Source organism: Xenopus tropicalis, chromosome 6 (assembly GCF_000004195.4).
Source record: "Xenopus tropicalis strain Nigerian chromosome 6, UCB_Xtro_10.0, whole genome shotgun sequence".
Lineage (NCBI taxonomy): Eukaryota > Metazoa > Chordata > Amphibia > Anura > Pipidae > Xenopus > Xenopus tropicalis.
Window position 1 is genome coordinate 14,673,880 of NC_030682.2, and position 21,408 is coordinate 14,695,287.

At 49.7% G+C, this 21,408-nt stretch overlaps 2 protein-coding genes across 12 annotated transcripts in view; one reads left to right on the top strand and one right to left on the bottom strand.

The window, feature by feature from the left end:
• Positions 1 to 726: 726 nt before the first annotated feature.
• galnt11 (polypeptide N-acetylgalactosaminyltransferase 11) lies at positions 727 to 16,060 on the top strand. Of its 2 annotated transcripts, NM_001006903.1 has the most exon segments (13): positions 770 to 791; positions 1,325 to 1,523; positions 1,526 to 1,636; positions 4,442 to 4,565; positions 6,706 to 6,872; positions 7,021 to 7,146; positions 8,279 to 8,528; positions 10,406 to 10,523; positions 10,963 to 11,115; positions 11,494 to 11,712; positions 13,315 to 13,419; positions 13,542 to 13,679; positions 13,972 to 16,060. In NM_001006903.1, coding segments are annotated over 12 exon segments (1,689 nt in total). In that variant the 5' UTR covers positions 770 to 791; positions 1,325 to 1,477; the 3' UTR covers positions 14,104 to 16,060.
• Positions 16,061 to 18,307: 2,247 nt separating this feature from the next.
• kmt2c (lysine methyltransferase 2C) overlaps positions 18,308 to 21,408 on the bottom strand; it is a 129,840-nt gene continuing 126,739 nt past the window's right edge. For all 10 annotated transcript variants that reach the window (XM_031904513.1, XM_031904514.1, XM_031904519.1 and 7 more), the window contains 2 exons: positions 20,992 to 21,100; positions 18,308 to 20,154 (listed from right to left, as the gene is read on the bottom strand). In XM_031904513.1, coding sequence (XP_031760373.1) covers positions 20,062 to 20,154; positions 20,992 to 21,100 — 202 coding nt within the window. In that variant the 3' untranslated portion in view covers positions 18,308 to 20,061. The remainder of the gene's footprint in view (positions 20,155 to 20,991; positions 21,101 to 21,408) is intronic.

Consider the following 21,408-nt stretch of genomic DNA (forward strand, 5'->3'; position numbering starts at 1 on the left):
GATATGTGAGGGCTACTGATCCAATCACTCCCCTGTACCCCCAATACAGGGAGCCCACTGGGATATGTGAGGGCTACTGATCCAATCACTCCCCTGTACCCCCAATACAGGGAGCCCACTGGGATATGTGAGGGCTACTAATCCAATCACCCCCTGTACCCCCAATACAGGGAGCCCACTGGGATATGTGAGGGCTACTAATCCAATCACCCCCTGTACCCCCAATACAGGGAGCCCACTGGGATATGTGAGGGCCACTGATCCAATCACCCCCTGTACCCCCTGTACCCCCTGTACCCCCAATACAGGGAGCCCACTGGGATATGTGAGGGCTACTAATCCAATCACCCCCTGTACCCCCCAATACAGGGAGCCCACTGGGATATGTGAGGGCCACTGATCCAATCACCCCCTGTACCCCCAATACAGGGAGCCCACTGGGATATGTGAGGGCTACTGATCCAATCACCCCCTGTACCCCCAATACAGGGAGCCCACTGGGATATGTGAGGGCTACCGATCCAATCACCCCCTGTACCCCCTGTACCCCCTGTACCCCCTGTACCCCCAATACAGGGAGCCCACACCAGCGCTCTGACACTAATACAGCGCAATAACATCTATGGGCGACTGTTCCTCTTTTTGTATGGGCTCTTTAATTACGCGTCATAAGAGGGGCGGGGTTCGCCTAATGGGCGTCATTGGCTGGGCAGAACCACATGGTTTGTCACGGAGAGGGCGGAGCTTGCTGTAAATACTTGTCCCGCAAAGCCGCTGTAGCAGGGGCCCAGGTAACGCCGGACTGGGATTGCGGGGGTAGAGCTGCCGGTGGGTGCCTGTGTGGGGCTGTTCCCGGGGGTAGGGGGGGTATGTTCCCGGCTGCCTCTCTTGCTCAGTGCCAGGCTGGGGTATAGCTGTGCCAGGCGGACATGCCAGGGCTGCCACTTATGGAAGGGGCTCTGTGGTGCGTAGGGAATTGCTATGCAGAAGGCAGTGCTGTGTATCTGGTGCCCCAGGGACGGGAAGCCTTTGCAGAACTACAGCTCCCAGAATCCTCAGCAGAGCCAGTAGCTGTGCTGCTGCAGCAAATAAACTGCCCCCCCCCCCCCCTATTTAATGCTGTATGGCTACACTGTACCAGAGCAGGGACTTTATATGCAGCCCTCCTGTCTCTGTATGAACTGCAACTCCCAGCAGCTTCAGAGTGGGAGTTATGTGGGCAAGAAGGGAGAGTAGTGGCAGCCGCAGGACCCTCACCCCCATGCAGTTTATGTGCAGGACTGTGCCTGCAATGTATTTATGCACCATTTTGTTTGCCCCCCAGGGATCTGAGGATGGGCCGACGGCGATGCTAGGGGGACGATGGGCAGCGCCGCGCTTCGCTGTTTCTGCTATGGCTGCCTCTTCACGTCTGTGACCTGGACGCTTCTCCTGTTCATTTACTTTAACTTCAGCGAGGAAAGCCAAGGCTTCAGACATGTGCCCGTCAAGGGGTTGGAGCCCTACAAGCCGCTTCCCAAAAAAATCTACCCCCGCTTCTCCAGGGACTCCATGGGGCAGCACAGTGACCCTCGCAAGGGCCACAATGGGAATCAGCTGGAAACCGAAGCCAACGCAGATCTCTCCCCGGAACTGGGTGAGCCGCCAAATTGCTGTGTTCGTTATTATAGTCGTTATATAGTCATGCTGGCACTGCTGGTTCTGACTCATGAAACAATGTAGCTGAAGCCAGCTGAGTATGGGAATGGTGACAAGTTCTGACCGACTGCCCTGTGTGACTGTGCGGATGGGACATGCAGAGATTGGGGCTGCAAATGGATCATTCAGCTGGGGCTGAAGGGCTGGGATTCCCCCGACTGCCCAGGAGCCAGCACACACGGTCAGTCAGAACCGGCAGTGCAGAAAGAAACAGACACACAGGTCTAGTGTCACATTTCTGACAGCTGTACCCCCGGCTATAGTCATCCACATACTCTCTGTAACCCCCAGCTACAGTCACCCACATACTGCCCGTAACCCCCAGCTATAGTCATCCACATACTCTCTGTAACCCCCGGCTATAGTCATCCACATACTGCCCGTAACCCCCAGCTACAGTCACCCACATACTGCCCATAACCCCCAGCTACAGTCACCCACGTACTGCCCGTAACCCCCAGCTACAGTCACCCACATACTGCCCGTAACCCCCAGCTACAGTCACCCACATACTGCCCGTAACCCCCAGCTACAGTCACCCACATACTCTCTGTAACCCCCAGCTACAGTCACCCACATACTGCCCCTAACCCCCAGCTACAGTCACCCACATACTGCCCCTAACCCCCAGCTACAGTCACCCACATACTGCCCGTAACCCCCAGCTACAGTCACCCACATACTGCCCGTAACCCCCAGCTACAGTCACCCCACATACTCTCTGTAACCCCCAGCTACAGTCACCCACATACTGCCCGTAACCCCCAGCTACAGTCACCCACATACTGCCCGTAACCCCCAGCTAAAGTCACCCACGTACTCTCTGTAACCCCCAGCTAAAGTCACCCACGTACTCTCTGTAACCCCCAGCTACAGTCACCCACATACTGCCCGTAACCCCCAGCTACAGTCACCCACATACTGCCCGTAACCCCCAGCTAAAGTCACCCACATACTGCCCGTAACCCCCAGCTACAGTCACCCACATACTGCCCGTAACCCCCAGCTACAGTCACCCACATACTGCCCGTAACCCCCAGCTAAAGTCACCCACGTACTCTCTGTAACCCCCAGCTAAAGTCACCCACGTACTCTCTGTAACCCCCAGCTAAAGTCACCCACGTACTCTCTGTAACCCCCAGCTAAAGTCACCCACGTACTCTCTGTAACCCCCAGCTACAGTCACCCACGTACTCTCTGTAACTTCCAGCTAAAGTCACCCACGTACTCTGTGTAACCCCCAGCTAAAGGCACCCACGTACTCTCTGTAACCCCCAGCTATAGTCACCCACATACTGCCCTTAACCCCCAGCTAAAGTCACCCACGTACTCTCTGTAACCCCCAGCTACAGTCACCCACATACTGCCCGTAACCCCCAGCTACAGTCACCCACATACTGCCCGTAACCCCCAGCTAAAGTCACCCACGTACTCTCTGTAACCCCCAGCTAAAGTCACCCACGTACTCTCTGTAACCCCCAGCTACAGTCACCCACATACTGCCCGTAACCCCCAGCTACAGTCACCCACATACTGCCCGTAACCCCCAGCTAAAGTCACCCACATACTGCCCGTAACCCCCAGCTACAGTCACCCACATACTGCCCGTAACCCCCAGCTACAGTCACCCACATACTGCCCGTAACCCCCAGCTAAAGTCACCCACGTACTCTCTGTAACCCCCAGCTAAAGTCACCCACGTACTCTCTGTAACCCCCAGCTAAAGTCACCCACGTACTCTCTGTAACCCCCAGCTAAAGTCACCCACGTACTCTCTGTAACCCCCAGCTACAGTCACCCACGTACTCTCTGGAACTTCCAGCTAAAGTCACCCACGTACTCTGTGTAACCCCCAGCTAAAGGCACCCACGTACTCTCTGTAACCCCCAGCTATAGTCACCCACATACTGCCCTTAACCCCCAGCTAAAGGCACCCATGTACTGTCCGTAACCCCCAGCTATAGTCACCCACGTACTGCCCGTAACCCCCAGCTAAAGGCATCCACGTACTGTCCGTAACCCCCAGCTATAGTCACCCACGTACTGCCCGTAACCCCCAGCTAAAGTCACCCACGTACTGTCTGTAACCCCCAGCTAAAGGCACCCACGTACTGTCTGTAACCCCCAGCTAAAGGCACCCACGTACTGTCTGTAACCCCCAGCTAAAGGCACCCACGTACTGTCTGTAACCCCCAGCTAAAGGCACCCACGTACTGTCTATAACCCCCAGCTATAGTCACCCACGTACTGCCCGTAACCCCCAGCTAAAGTCACCCACGTACTGTCTGTAACCCCCAGCTAAAGTCACCCACGTACTGTCTGTAACCCCCAGCTAAAGTCACCCACGTACTGTCTGTAACCCCCAGCTAAAGTCACCCACGTACTGTCTGTAACCCCCAGCTAAAGTCACCCACGTACTGTCTGTAACCCCCAGCTAAAGTCACCCACGTACTGTCTGTAACCCCCAGCTAAAGTCACCCACGTACTGTCTGTAACCCCCAGCTAAAGTCACCCACATACTGTCTGTAACCCCCAGCTATAGACACCCACATAGTCTCTGGCCTGATCACACCGCCGGGTTTATATACAGTGCATCTGCCCCAATGCAGCCAATAAATCCGTAATGGCGCGGGGGCAGATGTAGCCCAGATGCTGCTGAGAAGCACAGACATTCTTCTGCAAGTGACTGCTGATAGTGATAACTGATTTACATAGGATTTAACCCTCGCATCTCCGCTTTCAGGCATGATATTCAATGAACAGGATCAAGACGTGAGAGACGTTGGCTACCAGAAGCACGCCTTCAATCTGTTAATAAGCAATAGACTTGGCTACCACCGAGACGTGCCCGACACCAGGGACTCCAAGTAGGTGCCCTTCTCTCTGACCTGTTTCTGATTCGCCACTCGAAATGTAAATTCTGCACTCGCAATTCTACAATCTAAGGTCCCTATCACATTCCCATCAGCCCCTGCCCCAGTGAGCTTACAATCTAAGGTCCCTATCACATTCCCATCAGTCCCTGCCCCAGTGGAGCTTACATTCTAAGGTCCCTATCACATTCCCATCAGTCCCTGCCCCAGTGGAGCTTACAATCTAAGGTCCCTATCCCATTCCCATCAGCCCCTGCCCCAGTGAGCTTACAATCTAAGGTCCTTATCACATTCCCATCAGTCCCTGCCCCAGTGGAGCTTACAATCTAAGGTCACTATCACATTCCCATCATTCCCTGCCCCAGTGGAGCTTACAATCTAAGGTCCCTATCCCATTCCCATCAGCCCCTGCCCCAGTGAGCTTACAGTCTAAGGTCCCTATCACATTCCCATCAGTCCCTGCCCCAGTGGAGCTTACAGTCTAAGGTCCCTATCACATTCCCATCAGTCCCTGCCCCAGTGGAGCTTACAATCTAAGGTCCCTATCCCATTTCCATCAGCCCCTGCCCCAGTGAGCTTACAATCTAAGGTCCTTATCACATTCCCATCAGTCCCTGCCCCAGTGGAGCTTACAATCTAAGGTCACTATCCCATTCCCATCATTCCCTGCCCCAGTGGAGCTTACAATCTAAGGTCCCTATCCCATTCCCATCAGCCCCTGCCCCAGTGAGCTTACAGTCTAAGGTCCCTATCACATTCCCATCAGTCCCTGCCCCAGTGGAGCTTACAATCTAAGGTCCCTATCCCATTCCCATCAGCCCCTGCCCCAGTGAGCTTACAATCTAAGGTCCTTATCACATTCCCATCAGTCCCTGCCCCAGTGGAGCTTACAATCTAAGGTCACTATCACATTCCCATCATTCCCTGCCCCAGTGGAGCTTACAATCTAAGGTCCCTATCCCATTCCCATCAGCCCCTGCCCCAGTGAGCTTACAGTCTAAGGTCCCTATCACATTCCCATCAGTCCCTGCCCCAGTGGAGCTTACAGTCTAAGGTCCCTAGTACCTTCTTACACACAGAAGGGTCCCTTTTATCAGGAGCCAATTACCCTGCCTGTGTGTATGTGTTTGGAGTGTGGGAGGAAACCCGGGTACCCAGAGGAACCCCACACACCGTTATTGCAGTTAGTGCCCTGTCTGGGATTGGATTTAGGACCCCAGTGCCCCCCTTGCTGTGCCCCCCATACACAAAGGGGCTGAACACTATAGCTATAGCCCCATGTCTCCATAACCTGTGCCATAGATTATACTGTGCTAAATAGCCCACTTGTGCTCTGAGGATGAGTAATGCCCCATAAGGAAACCTCACAGGCCAAGGAATGATGAAAACATTCAGTCATTACCCACGTCTGCAACAGAAATAAACATTGTGTAAATAACTCGGTGTTTTTATGAATAAATGTTGCAAGCCTATGGGTGCCCTAACTGTGGGTGGCGCAGTGGTTACCCTGGGGTGTTGCAGTGCTGGGGTGCTGAGTCCAGTTGTGACTTGGGAGCTACATGCAATGGATATTCTCCTTATTTGCTCTGGGTACCCCAGTTTCCTCCCACACACCATAAACAAACAGGCAGGGAAATGGGGACCTTAGATTGTAAGCTCTGCTGGTGTAGAGGTTGGTGTTATATAATTAAAGAATAACTAATCAATCCCCCTTGCAATGTGTGACCCCCCCCCCCCAGATGCTTTTGGACTACAACTCCCAGCATCCTTTGAACTGTGAGACATTGAGCAGCAGCTGTAGATATGATGTAAGTGCCGCGCTATAACGTTTCCCGGCTGTGCCGCGGGGCGCCAGGGGGGGGCTCTGTTGGCATCACATTACTCGCTGTTTACTCGCTAGCGTGCCGGCAGCTTCTTACTCAGCTGTTTGCTTTCAACAGAAACTCATTTCAAAGTAAAATTGCTCACATACTTAAGTGGGTGTTGGTATGAATGCAATCGGACCTTCCAGGATTCTCCCATCTAAATCTTTAAAGGGGCCTTAGACCTAAAATAACAGCGCTGGCTCCTTCCAGTACCTCTGGCTACAGAGTGTGCCCATGTGTGAGTCCCCTTTGTGCTGTATCCTCCCCAGGTGCGCCAAGAAGACTTACCCCCCGGATCTGCCCATGGCCAGCATTGTTATATGCTTTTATAATGAAGCCTTTTCTGCCTTGCTGCGCACTGTCCATAGCGTGTTGGACCGAACACCGGCCCAGCTGCTCCACGAGATAATACTAGTGGATGATAATAGTGAACTGGGTAAGTTTTCAATGCTCCTCCACTAGGGGGAGCCCTTTGGCACCAAGAAACGGGGAACTGGTAAACTCTGTATTCGTTGTGCGTATCCTTAGCTAACAGGGCAGTTTGATTGGCTGTGAGTGAAGATCCAATTGTGCTTTTTCATTAGACGACCTGAAGAAAGACCTGGATGGTTACATGCAGGAGAACCTGTCCAAGAAGGTGAAACTGGTGAGAAACAAACAGCGAGAGGGGCTGATCCGCGGCAGGATGGTCGGAGCTTCTCATGCGACAGGTAAAGCCATCCAAATAGTAATGTCATCGCATTGTATTTGGTAATAATGGAGGTGCTAGTTATTCTCAGGCTAGCCAACAAAGCTTGCACTTCATTACAGCTTTATCAGTATCTTACTGAAAATCACTCTCCTTTTTGAAGCCTCTAATTGTGCCTAATGGGTAGGAGAGAATGTTGGATATCTGTAGGGGCACCACCTGGGCAAGAGGGCATAGTTGGATATCTGTAGGGGCACCACCTGGGCAAGAGGGCATAGTTGGATATCTGTAGGGGCACCACCTGGGCAAGAAGGCATAGTTGGATATCTGTAGGGGCACCACCTGGGCAAGAGGGCATAGCTGGATATCTGTAGGGGCACCACCTGGGCAAGAGGGCATAGGTGGATATCTGTAGGGGCACCAACTGGGCAAGAGGGCATAGTTGGGTATCTGTAGGGGCACCACCTGGGCAAGAGGGCATAGCTGGATATCTGTAGGGGCACCACCTGGGCAAGAGGGCATAGGTGGATATCTGTAGGGGCACCAACTGGGCAAGAGGGCATAGTTGGGTATCTGTAGGGGCACCACCTGGGCAAGAGGGCATAGTTGGATATCTGTAGGGGCACCACCTGGGCAAGAGGGCCTAGTTGGATATCTGAGGGGCACCACCTGGGCAAGAGGGCATAGCTGGGTATCTGTAGGGGCACCACCTGGGCAAGAGGGCATAGCTGGGTGTTCATGCCCAACCCACTTACCTAAGCTTTAAAGGGAAGCTAAGCTATGTGCCCCCTTTGCGGCTGCATGATCCAGAAGTGATGTCACTATAAACCGGCATTGATGTCACTCTGGGGGTTAAGTTAGTTGAGGTGCAGGTTGCTATGAAGTTAAAGATAATGTATGTACCTGCTAAGTCCCATCGCAGGGTTCCCATGGGCCATCTCCATAGAATTGGGGCATTTTCATTCAAACTCAGCCCCTTGGTGGGAGTTCTGCAGGAACCAAGCCAGTGCAGGACCCCCCCACATTAGGGTTTGCTGGTGGGATTAGTGCAAAGAGGCCTGTGTGTGTGTGTGTGTGTGGGGGGGGGGGGGTGGTCCCTATTCAGAACCTCCTCAGTTTGTCACCCACTTACCTTTCTCGCTGTTGCACTGCAGGCGACGTACTCGTCTTCTTGGACAGTCACTGTGAGGTGAATGAGATGTGGCTGCAGCCCCTTCTTGCCCCTATCAAGGAGAACCCCAGAACAGTGGTGTGTCCTGTCATAGATATCATCAGTGCCGACACCCTTATCTACAGCTCTTCCCCTGTTGTACGCGGGGGGTTTAACTGGGGCTTGCACTTCAAGTGGGATCCTGTTCCTCTCGCAGAGCTGGGAGGCCCTGAGGGATTTAGCGCACCGTTTAGGTAAGTAGTTTCTGTTGTTCTATAAATATGCAGAATTGCACACTGAAGTCTAGTCAGCCATGTTTGTCTGCTGATGTTTATTGAGTTAGAGGTGCCATACGGATCAGAACAACCATAAAATGAGTATTATCAAGATCCAAAGACTGAATAACAACTTTGATAAAGTCCAAAGATAGACACTCTGTAGATGTAGAGCCATTGTGCTGAAAGGGAACAGGTTCTAGCAAGGAAGCACTAGTCCTGCAAGCCTGACACCTGCAGCACAGAGGTTACATGCTTACATGGATGTATATGTTTCATCAGGTAACCTGATCCATAACCAGGGGCATCTTGTGAGATAATATACGGGGACTGTTATTTGGGCAGGATTAAAGGAATAGAATAGCTTCCCATTCTGGTAAAGTTGGCACCCACTGACCCTTACATTACTCCGTCTAATCATCCTGCAGTCTGAATGGATACGTGCCATGTAAGGAGCCATATGTGTGTGTGGACATCTTTTGCATTGTTCCCTTTGTGAAGACACACAGAGCTACTAGTAGCAGCTACTTGTTGTGGTTACTAAAACAGACAATGCTGATCATTTACTGATAACTGTCTCTACATGTGTTTTAGCAGAGGCAATTCTCAGTATTGTCTATGGCAGGGGATTTTCTGGAGTTTAGTAGCCATGAAAAAGTAGCTGCTACTAGTAGCTCAGTGTGTCTTCACCCTAAGAGTTGCAGCATTACTTGTTGGGCCGGCCTGTGATGGGACATGGTCAGTATCTGCCAAATCTGGGCAGGTAGGCCAACTTTAGCTCACTATGTCCTAATATCCCTTCAAACTGCTCGGTTCTGATGTGTTACACTGGCAGCCAAGTTCCTCACAGTCCCATTAATGCAATGTATTGGGCCAGCCAGAACCACACATGGGCCACACAGTGCAGGGCTAGTAATGTGGGCATAGGGGCAAGTTATGATACATCCATAGCTGTGTGTCTGTTTGTCTGTACAAAACACAAGCCCAATATCTCCACCGCTCCCAGAGCCCAATCACAGATGCACGGAATGTCATTGGGCCCCGGAGCTGCCAAGAACTCGAATGTCTTTTCCTGGCAACCCGTTGTTTCGTAGCACCGCTCGTAAATAATCCGACTCTGTAGCGGCCAAGAGATTATCCTGCCAGAGCGAAGGAGAGCGGCTGAGCCTGCTACTTGCATTTGTGCTGGAAAGCGCCTTGTGGTTGGGCCGGCTCCATTCTCGGCGGGCCTATAAACTGCAGCTCTGCAGTGTGGGAGAGACTGTGTGTAACTTTCCAGAACAGCCCCATATAAATGTGTAATTCCCAAAAACTTTGGACGCTGGTCATTATTTTTAAAGGGGAAGTATGCCTGTTATTTTCTGCTTATTTTTATAGTCCGTGCTGTAGCAGAATCCCCCAAGGCAGTTCCAACCCTTCAACATCTGGGGAACATGATCTTTTTCACTTGAACTTTATATTCCTGAGCCTTTGCCTCCAGTCTCTGTTGTTACCTCACCCTAGGGTGCTGGCCTGCCAGCTTTGAGAGATGCCATAGGGCACCACAGCACTGATTATATAGAATTTAGTAGCCAGTGCTGAGCTAGTTAGTATGTGGGGCAGCCTGTGAGACCCTATAAAGTGTCATTAACACAAAAAGGAAATTTCTATGACCATGGGTGCTGCCAAGCTGGATATTATAGAACACTAGGGGTCCAATAGCTTAGCCAATAACTGATCAGCTGTTAACACAGCATAACCCAGCTGGCCTATGTGGCTATCTGCACTCTGTGCTCAGTCAGGGGGGTCAGTAGCCAAGTGAGCGTTGGGTTTGGGTCCCCATTTGATGTGAAGCCTATTCTTTCTTTTCTCCTCAGGTCGCCCACAATGGCCGGGGGTCTGTTTGCGATGGACAGGGAATACTTCAACATGCTGGGGCAGTACGACAGCGGCATGGACATCTGGGGCGGGGAAAACCTAGAAATCTCTTTCCGGGTAAATAATGTGCCCCCCCTATATACGGGGTAACTGGATGGGGGTTGTAGAAACTTCATCTGTTTGTAGTTCAATAAATCATATTTAGTAAAGTATAAGAAGCCTGAGAAAGGCCCCCTGTCCCTCCCGTCTGTCCGTCTCTGGGATTCTGTGCCACTCCCTGCCGGTCCCACTGCTCCGGTTCCGTTGGGTGTAAGGAATGTCTGTCTAGGAGCTCGGCCCATTGGTACTTGGCTGAATGGCCAGTGTTGGGCACTGCTAACTGGACCTGCCCTAGACCTAGGTTAAGGCAAATAATGGTTCTGCAAACAAGAACCAGGTCCAGTTGGTGCTCAGTGTCTGTAGAAATTCTCTTGGGGAGGGTTCTGTACTTGGCGGATCAGTTTCGAGAGTGGTTCTGACCTGTAACTAAACTTCACTTGCAATGTGTTTATGGCAGATCTGGATGTGTGGCGGCAGCTTACTCATTGTCCCCTGCTCGCGGGTCGGCCATATTTTCCGTAAGAGGCGCCCATATGGTTCACCTGGAGGGCATGACACGATGGCCCACAACTCCCTGCGCCTGGCACACGTGTGGATGGATGAGTATAAGGTGTCGGGCACTGGGACCCCCCCAGATCCTGGGGATATATGAGCATAGAGGGATTCCATAGACTGGGTAACTCTACAGAGGCGAGGGGCTCACGTAACTTTGGTGCAGGATCTCCATCTACTACTGGAATCCATCTTGTATGTACCTATTTATATTTCAGCCCCTGCACAGAGTGGGCAAAGTGCAGAGGTCAAATGCCTCCCCAACTTATGTCTCCTTTGCTTGTTTTCCACCCCCACCTCAGTGCAGACCATGGGGCATGAAGGATGGGCCCCTCCACTGGGTTTAGAGAAGTGCAGGAAACTCCCGGGGGGCGCTGTGCTGCCAGGAACGTACCAATCTGTGTGTTTTACCCTTTTTGGCCGCTTTCCCCCGTAGGATCAGTATTTTGCCCTGAGGCCTGAGCTGCGGAACAGGGATTTCGGGGATATCCGCGAGCGTTTGGCATTGAGGAGGCGACTGAACTGCAAATCCTTCAAGTGGTATCTGGACAATATCTACCCCGAGATGCAGGTCTCCGGGCCCAACGCCAAACCACAGCCGCCCGTGTTCATGAATAAAGGCCAAAAAAGACCAAAAATACTGCAGCGCGGCAGGGTAAAAAATAACCACTAAGCAACCGGTCTGTGGTTTGTGTTTCACTTGCCTTTCTGAGCTTCCCTACCACTTCCTACCTTCCTCTGTGCCCCCAGAGCTCCCCTACCCCCCTCACCCCTTCCTCTGTGCCCCCAGAGCTCCCCTACCCCCCCTCACCCCGCCCTCTGTGCCCCCTGAGCTTCCCTACCCCCCCTCACCCCGCCCTCTGTGCCCCCTGAGCTTCCCTACCCCCCCTCACCCTGCCCTCTGTGCCCCCTGAGCTTCCCTACCCCCCCTCACCCCTTCCTCTGTGCCCTCTGAGCTTCCCTACCCCCCCTCACCCCTTCCTCTGTGCCCCCTGAGCTTCCCTACCCCCCCTCACCCCTTCCTCTGTGCCCCCTGAGCTTCCTTACCCCCCCTCACCCCTTCCTCTGTGCCCCCTGAGCTTCCCTACCCCCCTCACCCCTTCCTCTGTGCCCTCTGAGCTTCCCTACCCCCCCTCACCCCTTCCTCTGTGCCCTCTGAGCTTCCCTACCCCCCACCCCTTCCAGAGCTTCCCTACCCCCCCTCATCCCTTCCAGAGCTTCCCTACCCCCCCTCATCCCTTCCAGAGCTTCCCTACCCCCCCTCACCCCTTCCTCTGTGCCCCCTGAGCTTCCCTACCCCCCCACCCCTTCCAGAACTTCCCTACCCTCCCTCACCCTTTCCTCTGTGCCCCCTGAGCTTCCCTATCCCCCCTCACCCCTTCCTCTGAGCTTCCCTACCCCCCCTCATCCCTTCCAGAGCTTCCCTACCCCCCCTCACCCCTTCCAGAGCTTCCCTACCACCCCTTCCTCTGTGCCCCCTGAGCTTCCCTACCCCCCACCCCTTCCAGAACTTCCCTACCCTCCCTCACCCCTTCCTCTGTGCCCCCTGAGCTTCCCTATCCCCCCTCACCCCTTCCTCTGAGCTTCCCTACCCCCCCTCATCCCTTCCAGAGCTTCCCTACCCCCCCTCACCCCTTCCTCTGTGCCCCCTGAGCTTCCCTACCCCCCCTCACCCCTTCCTCTGTGCCCCCTGAGCTTCCCTACCCCCCCTCACCCCTTCCTCTGAGCTTCCCTACCCCCCCCACCCCTTCCTCTGAGCTTCCCTACCCCCCTCACCCCTTCCTCTGTGCCCCCTGAGCTTCCCTACCCCCCACCCCTTCCAGAACATCCCTACCCCCCCTCACCCCTTCCTCTGTGACCTCTGAGCTTCCCTACCCCCCCTCACCCCTTCCAGAGCTTCCCTACCCCCCTCACCCCTTCCAGAGCTTCCCTACCCCCTCACCCCTTCCTCTGTGCCCCCTGAGCTTCCCTACCCCCCCTCACCCCTTCCTCTGTGCCCTCTGAGCTTCCCTACCCCCCCTCACCCCTTCCAGAGCTTCCCTACCCCCCTCACACCTTCCAGAGCTTCCCTACCCCCTCACCCCTTCCTCTGTGCCCCCTGAGCTTCCCTATCCCCCACCCCTTCCTACCTTCCTGAGCTTAGACCTAGTTCACCCACCTATTCTGCCTCCAGGGGGCACTCTCTGCAATGCCCCGCCGTGTTATAGATTTACTAAACATGGCAGCTTCCTAACACCTCGCCCTTTCCCTCTCTCAGCTGATCAACATGCAGACGAACAGATGCCTCGTGGCGCAGGGGCACCCCAGCCAGAAAGGGGGATTGGTGGTGGCAAAAGAGTGCGACTATAACGATTCCGAACAGGTCGGTGCCTTTGTGTGTCTCTCCCCACTGTATCAATACCCCCCCATTATGTACTATAGTTCTGCTGAAACCCATTGCCTATAAATGACCATAAATGTCTCCGCCTCCTGTAACCCTTTCAGGTATGGAGCTACAATGAAGAGCACGAGCTGATTTTGAGCAACCTCCTGTGCCTGGATATGTCAGAGACCCGCTCGTCCGATCCCCCCCGACTTATGAAATGTCACGGCTCGGGGGGATCGCAGCAGTGGGTGTTTGGGGTAGGTCACCATTATATGCTAAATAGGAGTCTCTATTCATTTTAAAGGGCAAGTAAACCAAACTTATGTGCCCCCAGTACTACTATGCATACTCGCCAGTCTAACTGACCAATCTTGTTGGTGGCATCACACATGTGCCCAGATCAGCTAATGGGCATTGCCAGTGTACAGGGCACTTTGCTGCCCCACTTGCTTATTTGTTCATGATGGGGCAGCCGCTGGGTGAATGTGGGGGGCCATCGGTGCAATAAGGACAGACAAACTGACATGAATCTCTTTCCTCCCCCCATAGAAGAGCAACCGTCTGTACCAGGTTTCCGTTGGCCAATGCTTGAAGCTTGTGGATCCGATGAGCCGTAAAGGCTACGTTTCCATGGCAATCTGCGACGGATCCCCTTCCCAGCAGTGGCACCTGGAGAACTGATTCACCGTTCCTAGAGCCCCACCCACCCCGGCAAGAACTCGGCCTGATGGGTAACAGGTTCTGAGAGGCATTACTGGCCCTAAGCTGCTATTTTATCTGCAGAGCCTGATCCGGTTCTACTGGTACCCTGTGCATGGCGGCGGCGGCGGCTCCGTAAGGCTATTCACTTGCTGATTCCCCCCAAGGAGCCCACCAGTGCCCCCAACGGGCCACACATGCACTGCAGGAGGATACGCGTAGAGAGATTTTATGTTTTCTGAGACAGAATTCACCGTTTTTAAGAAATAATTTGACCATTTTTAGCTTTTTTTATTAATTTTAAAAAAGTGTTATTTTAAACCGTAGCTCATTTTGAGTTCAAATCCTACATTGGAATCTTTTATTTGACAGTATTTTATGTGGTTTTACGGTACTTGGCACTGTCGCTGCCCGGGCCTCGCTTAATAAACTCTTCTAATCTCCATTGGGTTCATGGGAAGAACCACTTCCCTTGTGTCTGCTTGTCCCGCCCCCCGAGTCCCTCCCCATTGGCTGCCAGATCAGACACTTAAGGACCCCCCATGGAATATAATGTGCTGGTTCCTCAGTGAAATGCAGAGAGAGGGGAAGGGACATCCCCATACATTCCCCTTGTTAGTAAGTTGGCTGCCATTGACCAATCACAGAGCCAAGATCCATTTTTTCATGTTGGATCAGTCAGTGTGAGTCGCAGCAGAATGAATGTACTTCCTGTATGTGTCACATGAAGGAGAACAACTCCCCTCACAGAGAAAGTAAAAGGATCCCCTAATATAGCCGAGTCCATTTTTTCCCACATTTGAGCAGTGACTAGAGCTGGTGCTGTTATTTTAATGCGTTTCTCTCTATGATTTGTTACTTTTTGCACTAAACAGAGCAAAATATAAAATTTAAACTAAAGTCACATTCCTGTACCTGGTTTGTACAATGAAAATGCAATCAAAACAGAGCAGTTGACTAGGCCTCTGTATAAACAAACCCCTCCCTCCCAACTGCAGCCATTCGATAAGGAGCAGCTCATTATACAGAGGGGGCTCCATGCGCTGCTGATTTGTTTTGATTGTGCTCAGAACAGGGTGTGGCATGTGATTTTACTTTCAATTTACAGTCTTGCCCTTTTTGGTGCACAAAATAACAAACCATACAAATAATGTAAGTGAAAGAATAGGCGGGTTTAGTACAAAGGCGTACTGGCCCTTTAATAGCCGTATCCTTGTATCATACAATATCCCAGTCCTACAGCCTCCTGTATTGTCTTCCCCAACCCCCGTTATGCCCAGGTCCCTATCTGACCTTTTGTCAACAGTATTCTCACCGCTGCCCCCTACCTGTGTCTAGTTTAGTAACTACTCCAACCTTGCAGCCATTTTCTCCCTGAAACCACTACACCTTTATCACTGAGGTGCAGCCAATCACTGGCAAGGAGCCTGTAGCCAACAGCTGACTAAAACCCAATGTCTCCGAGCCTCCCTGACTATTACACCCCTGCCTGAAATGCTTTAGTAATATAGGAAAAGGGGGGGGGGCGTTAACCAGGGCCCCCAGCAAGTCAGGCTTGTGCTTTTACTCTGGTCAATAGCTCATCAGCCTTTATAGGGCACAGCAGGAAGTGAGATGTGCACAACAGGAAGTGACTCCCGTTTGCCTATTTAAACATTCCCGCCCAGCGCGGTTTCTCATTTAGCCAGTGTGTAGCGTCTCTGTAAACTAACTGTGTGGAAAATATTTTTTATACATAAAATATATATATTGCTATAGAGCTGCTTGTATATCTGAGACTCTGTGTTTTATGGGAGCGACGAGGCGATGGCGGCCGATATTGGGCAGAGAGTAACAGACACGGCGGAAAGAGAAGAAAACTCTATTCTTTGTAATTCAATAAAATGTAAAAGTTTGAAATAAAAAAGGCAACCAATCAGGTGCAACAAATCTTGTGTTACTCCTTGTTGGAAGTGTTTTACTCCACACACAATTGTGCAGCGACAACATACACAAGCCCGGAGTGAACTGTCATCAGGCTCAAGGCATACGTTACATTGTACCCTGTATGATTTATAGGCAGCCAATGGCCTGTGCCGACACAAGAGATATCTGGCGTGTGGGGGAGGGGCAGGTATATAGGCCATAGAAGCCACATAACTGGACAACAAACATAGTGGGCCTGTAGCCCCTCCCATATCATGGCAGCACGTAGGCTGAGTGCAAGGAACTAGAGGGTGCTTAGGGGCTGCCCCAGGGTGGGGGTGGCCAAAAGCAAATGTTCCGTATCTGCGTCTGTAGGGCCAGAAATTCCTATAAAGCCACTCTCTGTATCCCATACAGGCCATTTGATTGCCCCTTTTCAGTTTGAAAATGATAAAAATCGTCGTGCAGGGACATTTCAGAGCCGAAATAAGGAAAATTAAGTCTCATTAATATCCATATTAAAGAAAGAAGATTTGCTGAAACCCTAATTGAATCCAACCCCTAATTTGAATATGCAAATTAGCACAGGGGGATTGCGTTTCTGTAAATGTTTTTGCAATTTCCTTAATCACGTGACCTAAAGTAATTTGCTTGGGAGCCGTTCCGGGAGGCCGCCTTGGAATCCGGCTGGAAAAGCTTTCGATTGGGTTGAATCCCGAGCCAAATACAGGAAGTTTTATGGGAATAAGAAAGGAAATATATTTAAACAACAGACTGATTGGGCAGTTCGGCCGCTTCTTGCATACGATTCAGTTTGGGGTTTTTTTCTGAATGAGAGGCAAATAGTGGTGGGCAAAATAATTAGGCGTGGATTTGTGGTGAATTTCCTCGTTTCGCCATTGGTGGATTTTTTCGCAGAAGGAGCAACAAAATTTGTTGCACGACAAAGAAATTGTTGCACACATTTTGCTCTGCCATAAAACTAGTGAATATTTCAAAAGGCTCGCGAAGCGGCAAAATATTGACGCACAACATTTTTCCCGTTTTGCAAATCTTTTGCAAGTTTCACTCATTTTTCGGGAACCAAAACGGGACAGATTCGCTCATCACTAGAGGGAAATCATCAGCAAATTCAGAATTTTTTTTTTTAGAATTTTGCCATTAATGTTAATTCCTGGGAGTAAATCAGTTGGGTTCCAGCGTCGGGGGCCCAGAGCACTCTGGGAGATTTTTGCTCAGGCAGTGGGAATGGTTTCAAATGTCAAAATGGTGTCTAATGGGGGGGTATAAGTGGGGGAGGGTATAAATGGGTATAAGTGAGGGAGGGTATAAATGGGGGGTATAAGTGGGAGGGTATAAATAGGTATACCCGTATATACTCGAGTATAAGCCAATCCGAATATAAGCCGAGGTACCTAATTTTACCTAAGAAAACTGTAAAAACGTATTGACTCGAGTATAAGCCTAGGGTGGGAAATGCAGCAGCTACTGCTAAGTTTCAATAATCAAATAAATACCAGTAAAATGACATTAATTGAGGCATCAGTGGGGTATATGTTTTTCAAGATTTATTTCATAGAAAAACAGTAAACTAGCTCTGTATGTGGAGAAAAGGGGCAACAAAAAGAATATGAGTACTACCCCACGCTCATTGCACATTGGCAAACTGGCAGCAGACCCGATACCGGAGGGATGTAAGGGGGAATAAGCATTGCTAGTGGGAGCCTAGGCCAGGGCACTGGAGGGTCTGGTTGCGGGGGGCCTAACTTGCACACAAAGGACAGAGGGTGCTAGTCTGGAGGGACACATGGCACCCAACTCGAGTATAAGCCGAGGGTGACTTTTTCAGCATATTTTGGGCGTTGAGAAACTAGGCTTATACTCGAGTATATACAGTAAGTGGGAGGGTATAAGTGGGGGAGGGTATAAGTGGGAGGGTATAAGTGAGGGAGGGTATAAGTGGGTGGGGGTATAATTGGGGGAGGGTATACATGGGAGGGTATAAATGAGGGGGTAAAAGTGGGAGTGTATAGGTGGAGGGAGTATAAGTGTGGGAGGTTATAAGTGTGGGGGGGTATAAGTGGGGGGGGTCATAAGTGTGGGGGGGTATAAGTGGGAGGGGGGGTATAAGTGGGAGGGGGGTATAAGTGGGGGGGTAATTTTCTTAAAAGTTGAACTCAATTCCGACAACTTGAAGAGGAAAAAGGCGCCAATGATCTTCCCGACTGACGTTTCATTTCCCACAGATTCAACTTCCAAAACAATCACAGACAGAATCTGCTTTTATAGTTGTAAAATATTTTTATTTGTAAATGCCGATCTTCTAAATCTGTTTCCACAAATTCCAAAACCCATAACACTCTTTATACTCCAAAAAAAAGAAATCTGTTTGCCAACATTAGATACTATTTTACAGGACAGGAAAAAAAAAAAGGACAAATACTGGTGCATGTTGGGATATTTTACAAGAAGAAAAATATTCAGAAACAATTTCATACATCGATTTATCAAGAGAAAAATATATACAATTGATTTCCTCTGAAAGATAAAAAATACATCATGCCATTTACATTACAGTCCCCAGACCATGTGACCGGGTCCGTCCAACCCACACGGCCCACTCGTATTGTGCACACAAATAAAAAGCTTCGTTTTATATTCAGCGAGTGACGTTGTCAGTACCGGAATTTTTAAGAAAAAACAAAAACAAAATAAAACGCATGAGGAAAAAAAAAAAAAGTCTGTATTAAAGGTCAAGCAAACACAAAACTATCTTTTTTTTTCATAAAATGTAAACAAAAAACAATCCAAACGGGTTTTTTTTGTTTTTAAATTAGAAATTCCATTAAATCTAATTTTATAGATTTTTTTAAAAAAAACAAAAACTTTTCTAGTTTTGCACAAATCATTTTATTTCAAAATTATTTTTTTTTTTTTTTTTTTTACCGGAAAGCGACGTCATTGATGAGGTTTTTATGATACTACGTGGGTGACCTAATAATCACGCTGAATGGGAGAAAAGAAAAAGCCCCGGCGCTTTGGGGGGTCATTCACAGTTATTACAAAAATTATGAAAAAAAAAAAAATAAAATTCAAAAACGCCAACAAAAACCCGACAAGGAAAAGGGACGTCACGACGTGAAATGAAATGTGAAATCAAAGCTGCGCTGAGACGGGAAAGAAACAGACGCGCCGTCGCCGCTTCCAGAAGCGATTTTTTTTTTTTTTTTTTTCGAACACAAATTTCAGTTACTTCCGTTTCCGTCTAAACAAAAATATTCTTCTCGTAGAAAGTTTTGGTTATTCAGTTACCAAGGAACATGGCGTTAAGGTCGTATTGTAACATCCCTACGTAAATCCCCAAAGCGGCTGCAGGGGGTTGGGCTGCATTTGGTCAATCACTAAATTTTTTTTTTTTTTTTTCTTAAATTTTATACAATTTCTATTTGCAAAATATTTACACCTATGTACAAAGTAACATGATTTCGGGCGATTCTGCAGGTAACAGCAGCAGCTTGGCTTTCTTTCTCGTTTTTTTTTTGTTTAAAAAATAGCTTCATTCAGTTCTCCGATAATAATAAATACAAAAAGTTGCTCTTATATTACAGAAATAAGAAAAAACAAAACAAAAGCCTACAATAAACTGACTCATGGAATCAAGTATTTGTATTTAGTGCAAGTTATCGAGTTTCAGTACATTCCTTGTTCAGTGGTGCCTACGTACTAGAGGGCCTGCCCCTTTATTCAGATAGCACTTGGGCGTCTCGCGTCGCTGGTGATCTCAGTCTTACATTCATGGGTTCAGCCCACCCGCCATCTTGTTTATTTTTTTTTTTTTGTTTTTTTTAGTTTTTGTTTCCGTAACCCAGCTAAAAACGAAATTCTTCAGTGAGCTCAAAGCAGAGAAGTGCTCTATGAGCAGCCGGCCAACGGGAAGCTCCGCGGATGGCAGCCATGTTGCTCCTCCCTCGGCGGCGGCGACGACTGACTTGGTATTTCACATATAAGGGACGAGGGGAGGAGCAAGGAATGCCGTTAGTTCATCCATTTCCGGCAGTTGACAGCACCGCAGTGACAGGGAATTTTGTGCTGGTCGTCTTCAAAATCAAACTTATAGTCGTAGGAGAGCTGGAAGAGAAGGGGAGGTGCTCAGGGCTCACATTGGCTTTTAGCAAACTGGGGGGGGGTTGGGTCTCTATAGCAACATAACCCTCCCCCTCTCACCTTACTGGGGCAGCTGCTGGTTGGACTGGATTGTGACACCTTCCCAGGGTGGCCCCTGAAGTTTAAAGAATGTCCTATTTCTAGAAAGTTTGCAATTGGTCTTCATTTTTTTTCCAATTGCCTTTCACTTCTACATCTTTGCAGCTTTCAAATGGGGGTCACTGACCCCGGCAGCCACAAACTATTGCTCTGTGAGGCTCCAGTTTTATTACTGTTACTTTTTATTGCTTATCTTTCTATATTCGGTCCCTCTCCTAGCGATCTCTCATTTAAACTAATGCCTGGTTGCTAAGGTAAACAAAACCCCAGCAACCAGATACTGACATTCCAACTGGAGAGCTGCCGAACACAATGCTAAATAACTGAAAAGCCTCAAAAAATAAAACAAAGACCAATTGCATGTTCACTGTCTACATCATACTTAGGGGTATATTTATCACGCTGTGTATAAAGTGGAGGGAAGCATTACCGGTGATGTTGCCCAGGGCAACCAATCAGCAATTAAGATTTCAACGCTTAGAAAACCAAAGCATCTGATTGGCTGCTATGAGTAACATAAACCTTTCATTTTCCCAGCAGTGCCATAAAGGAGTGTGGCTTGTACCATCAGGGTTATGGGTTAAAGCTCCAGTGCTGAAACAAGCACTGACAATAAATGGATATATATATATATATATATATATATATATATACACACACACACACAGACACACACAGACAGACAGACAGACAGGGAAATACCTCTTCGCCCTTCTGTATCCTGCGATTGGAGCTGATTATAATCCTGTGCCCCTTCTCGAAGGTCACCACTTCAGCCACACAATTAGGCGCACACGAGTGATTAATGTACCTGTAACGGGAGAGTCAGTCAGGAACCGGGAGAGTCAGTCAGGAACCGGGAGAGTCAGCCAGGAACCGGGAGAGCCGCCCAATGAAATAAACCCAATAGGGCTGTTCTGCCCCAATAAGGGGTAATTATATCTTAGTTGGGATCAAGTACAGGTACTGTTTTATTATTACAGAGAAAAGGGAATCATTTAACCATTAAATAAACCCAATAGGGCTGTTCTGCCCCAATAAGGGGTAATTATATCTTAGTTGGGATCAAGTACAGGTACTGTTTTATTATTACAGAGAAAAGGGAATCATTTAACCATT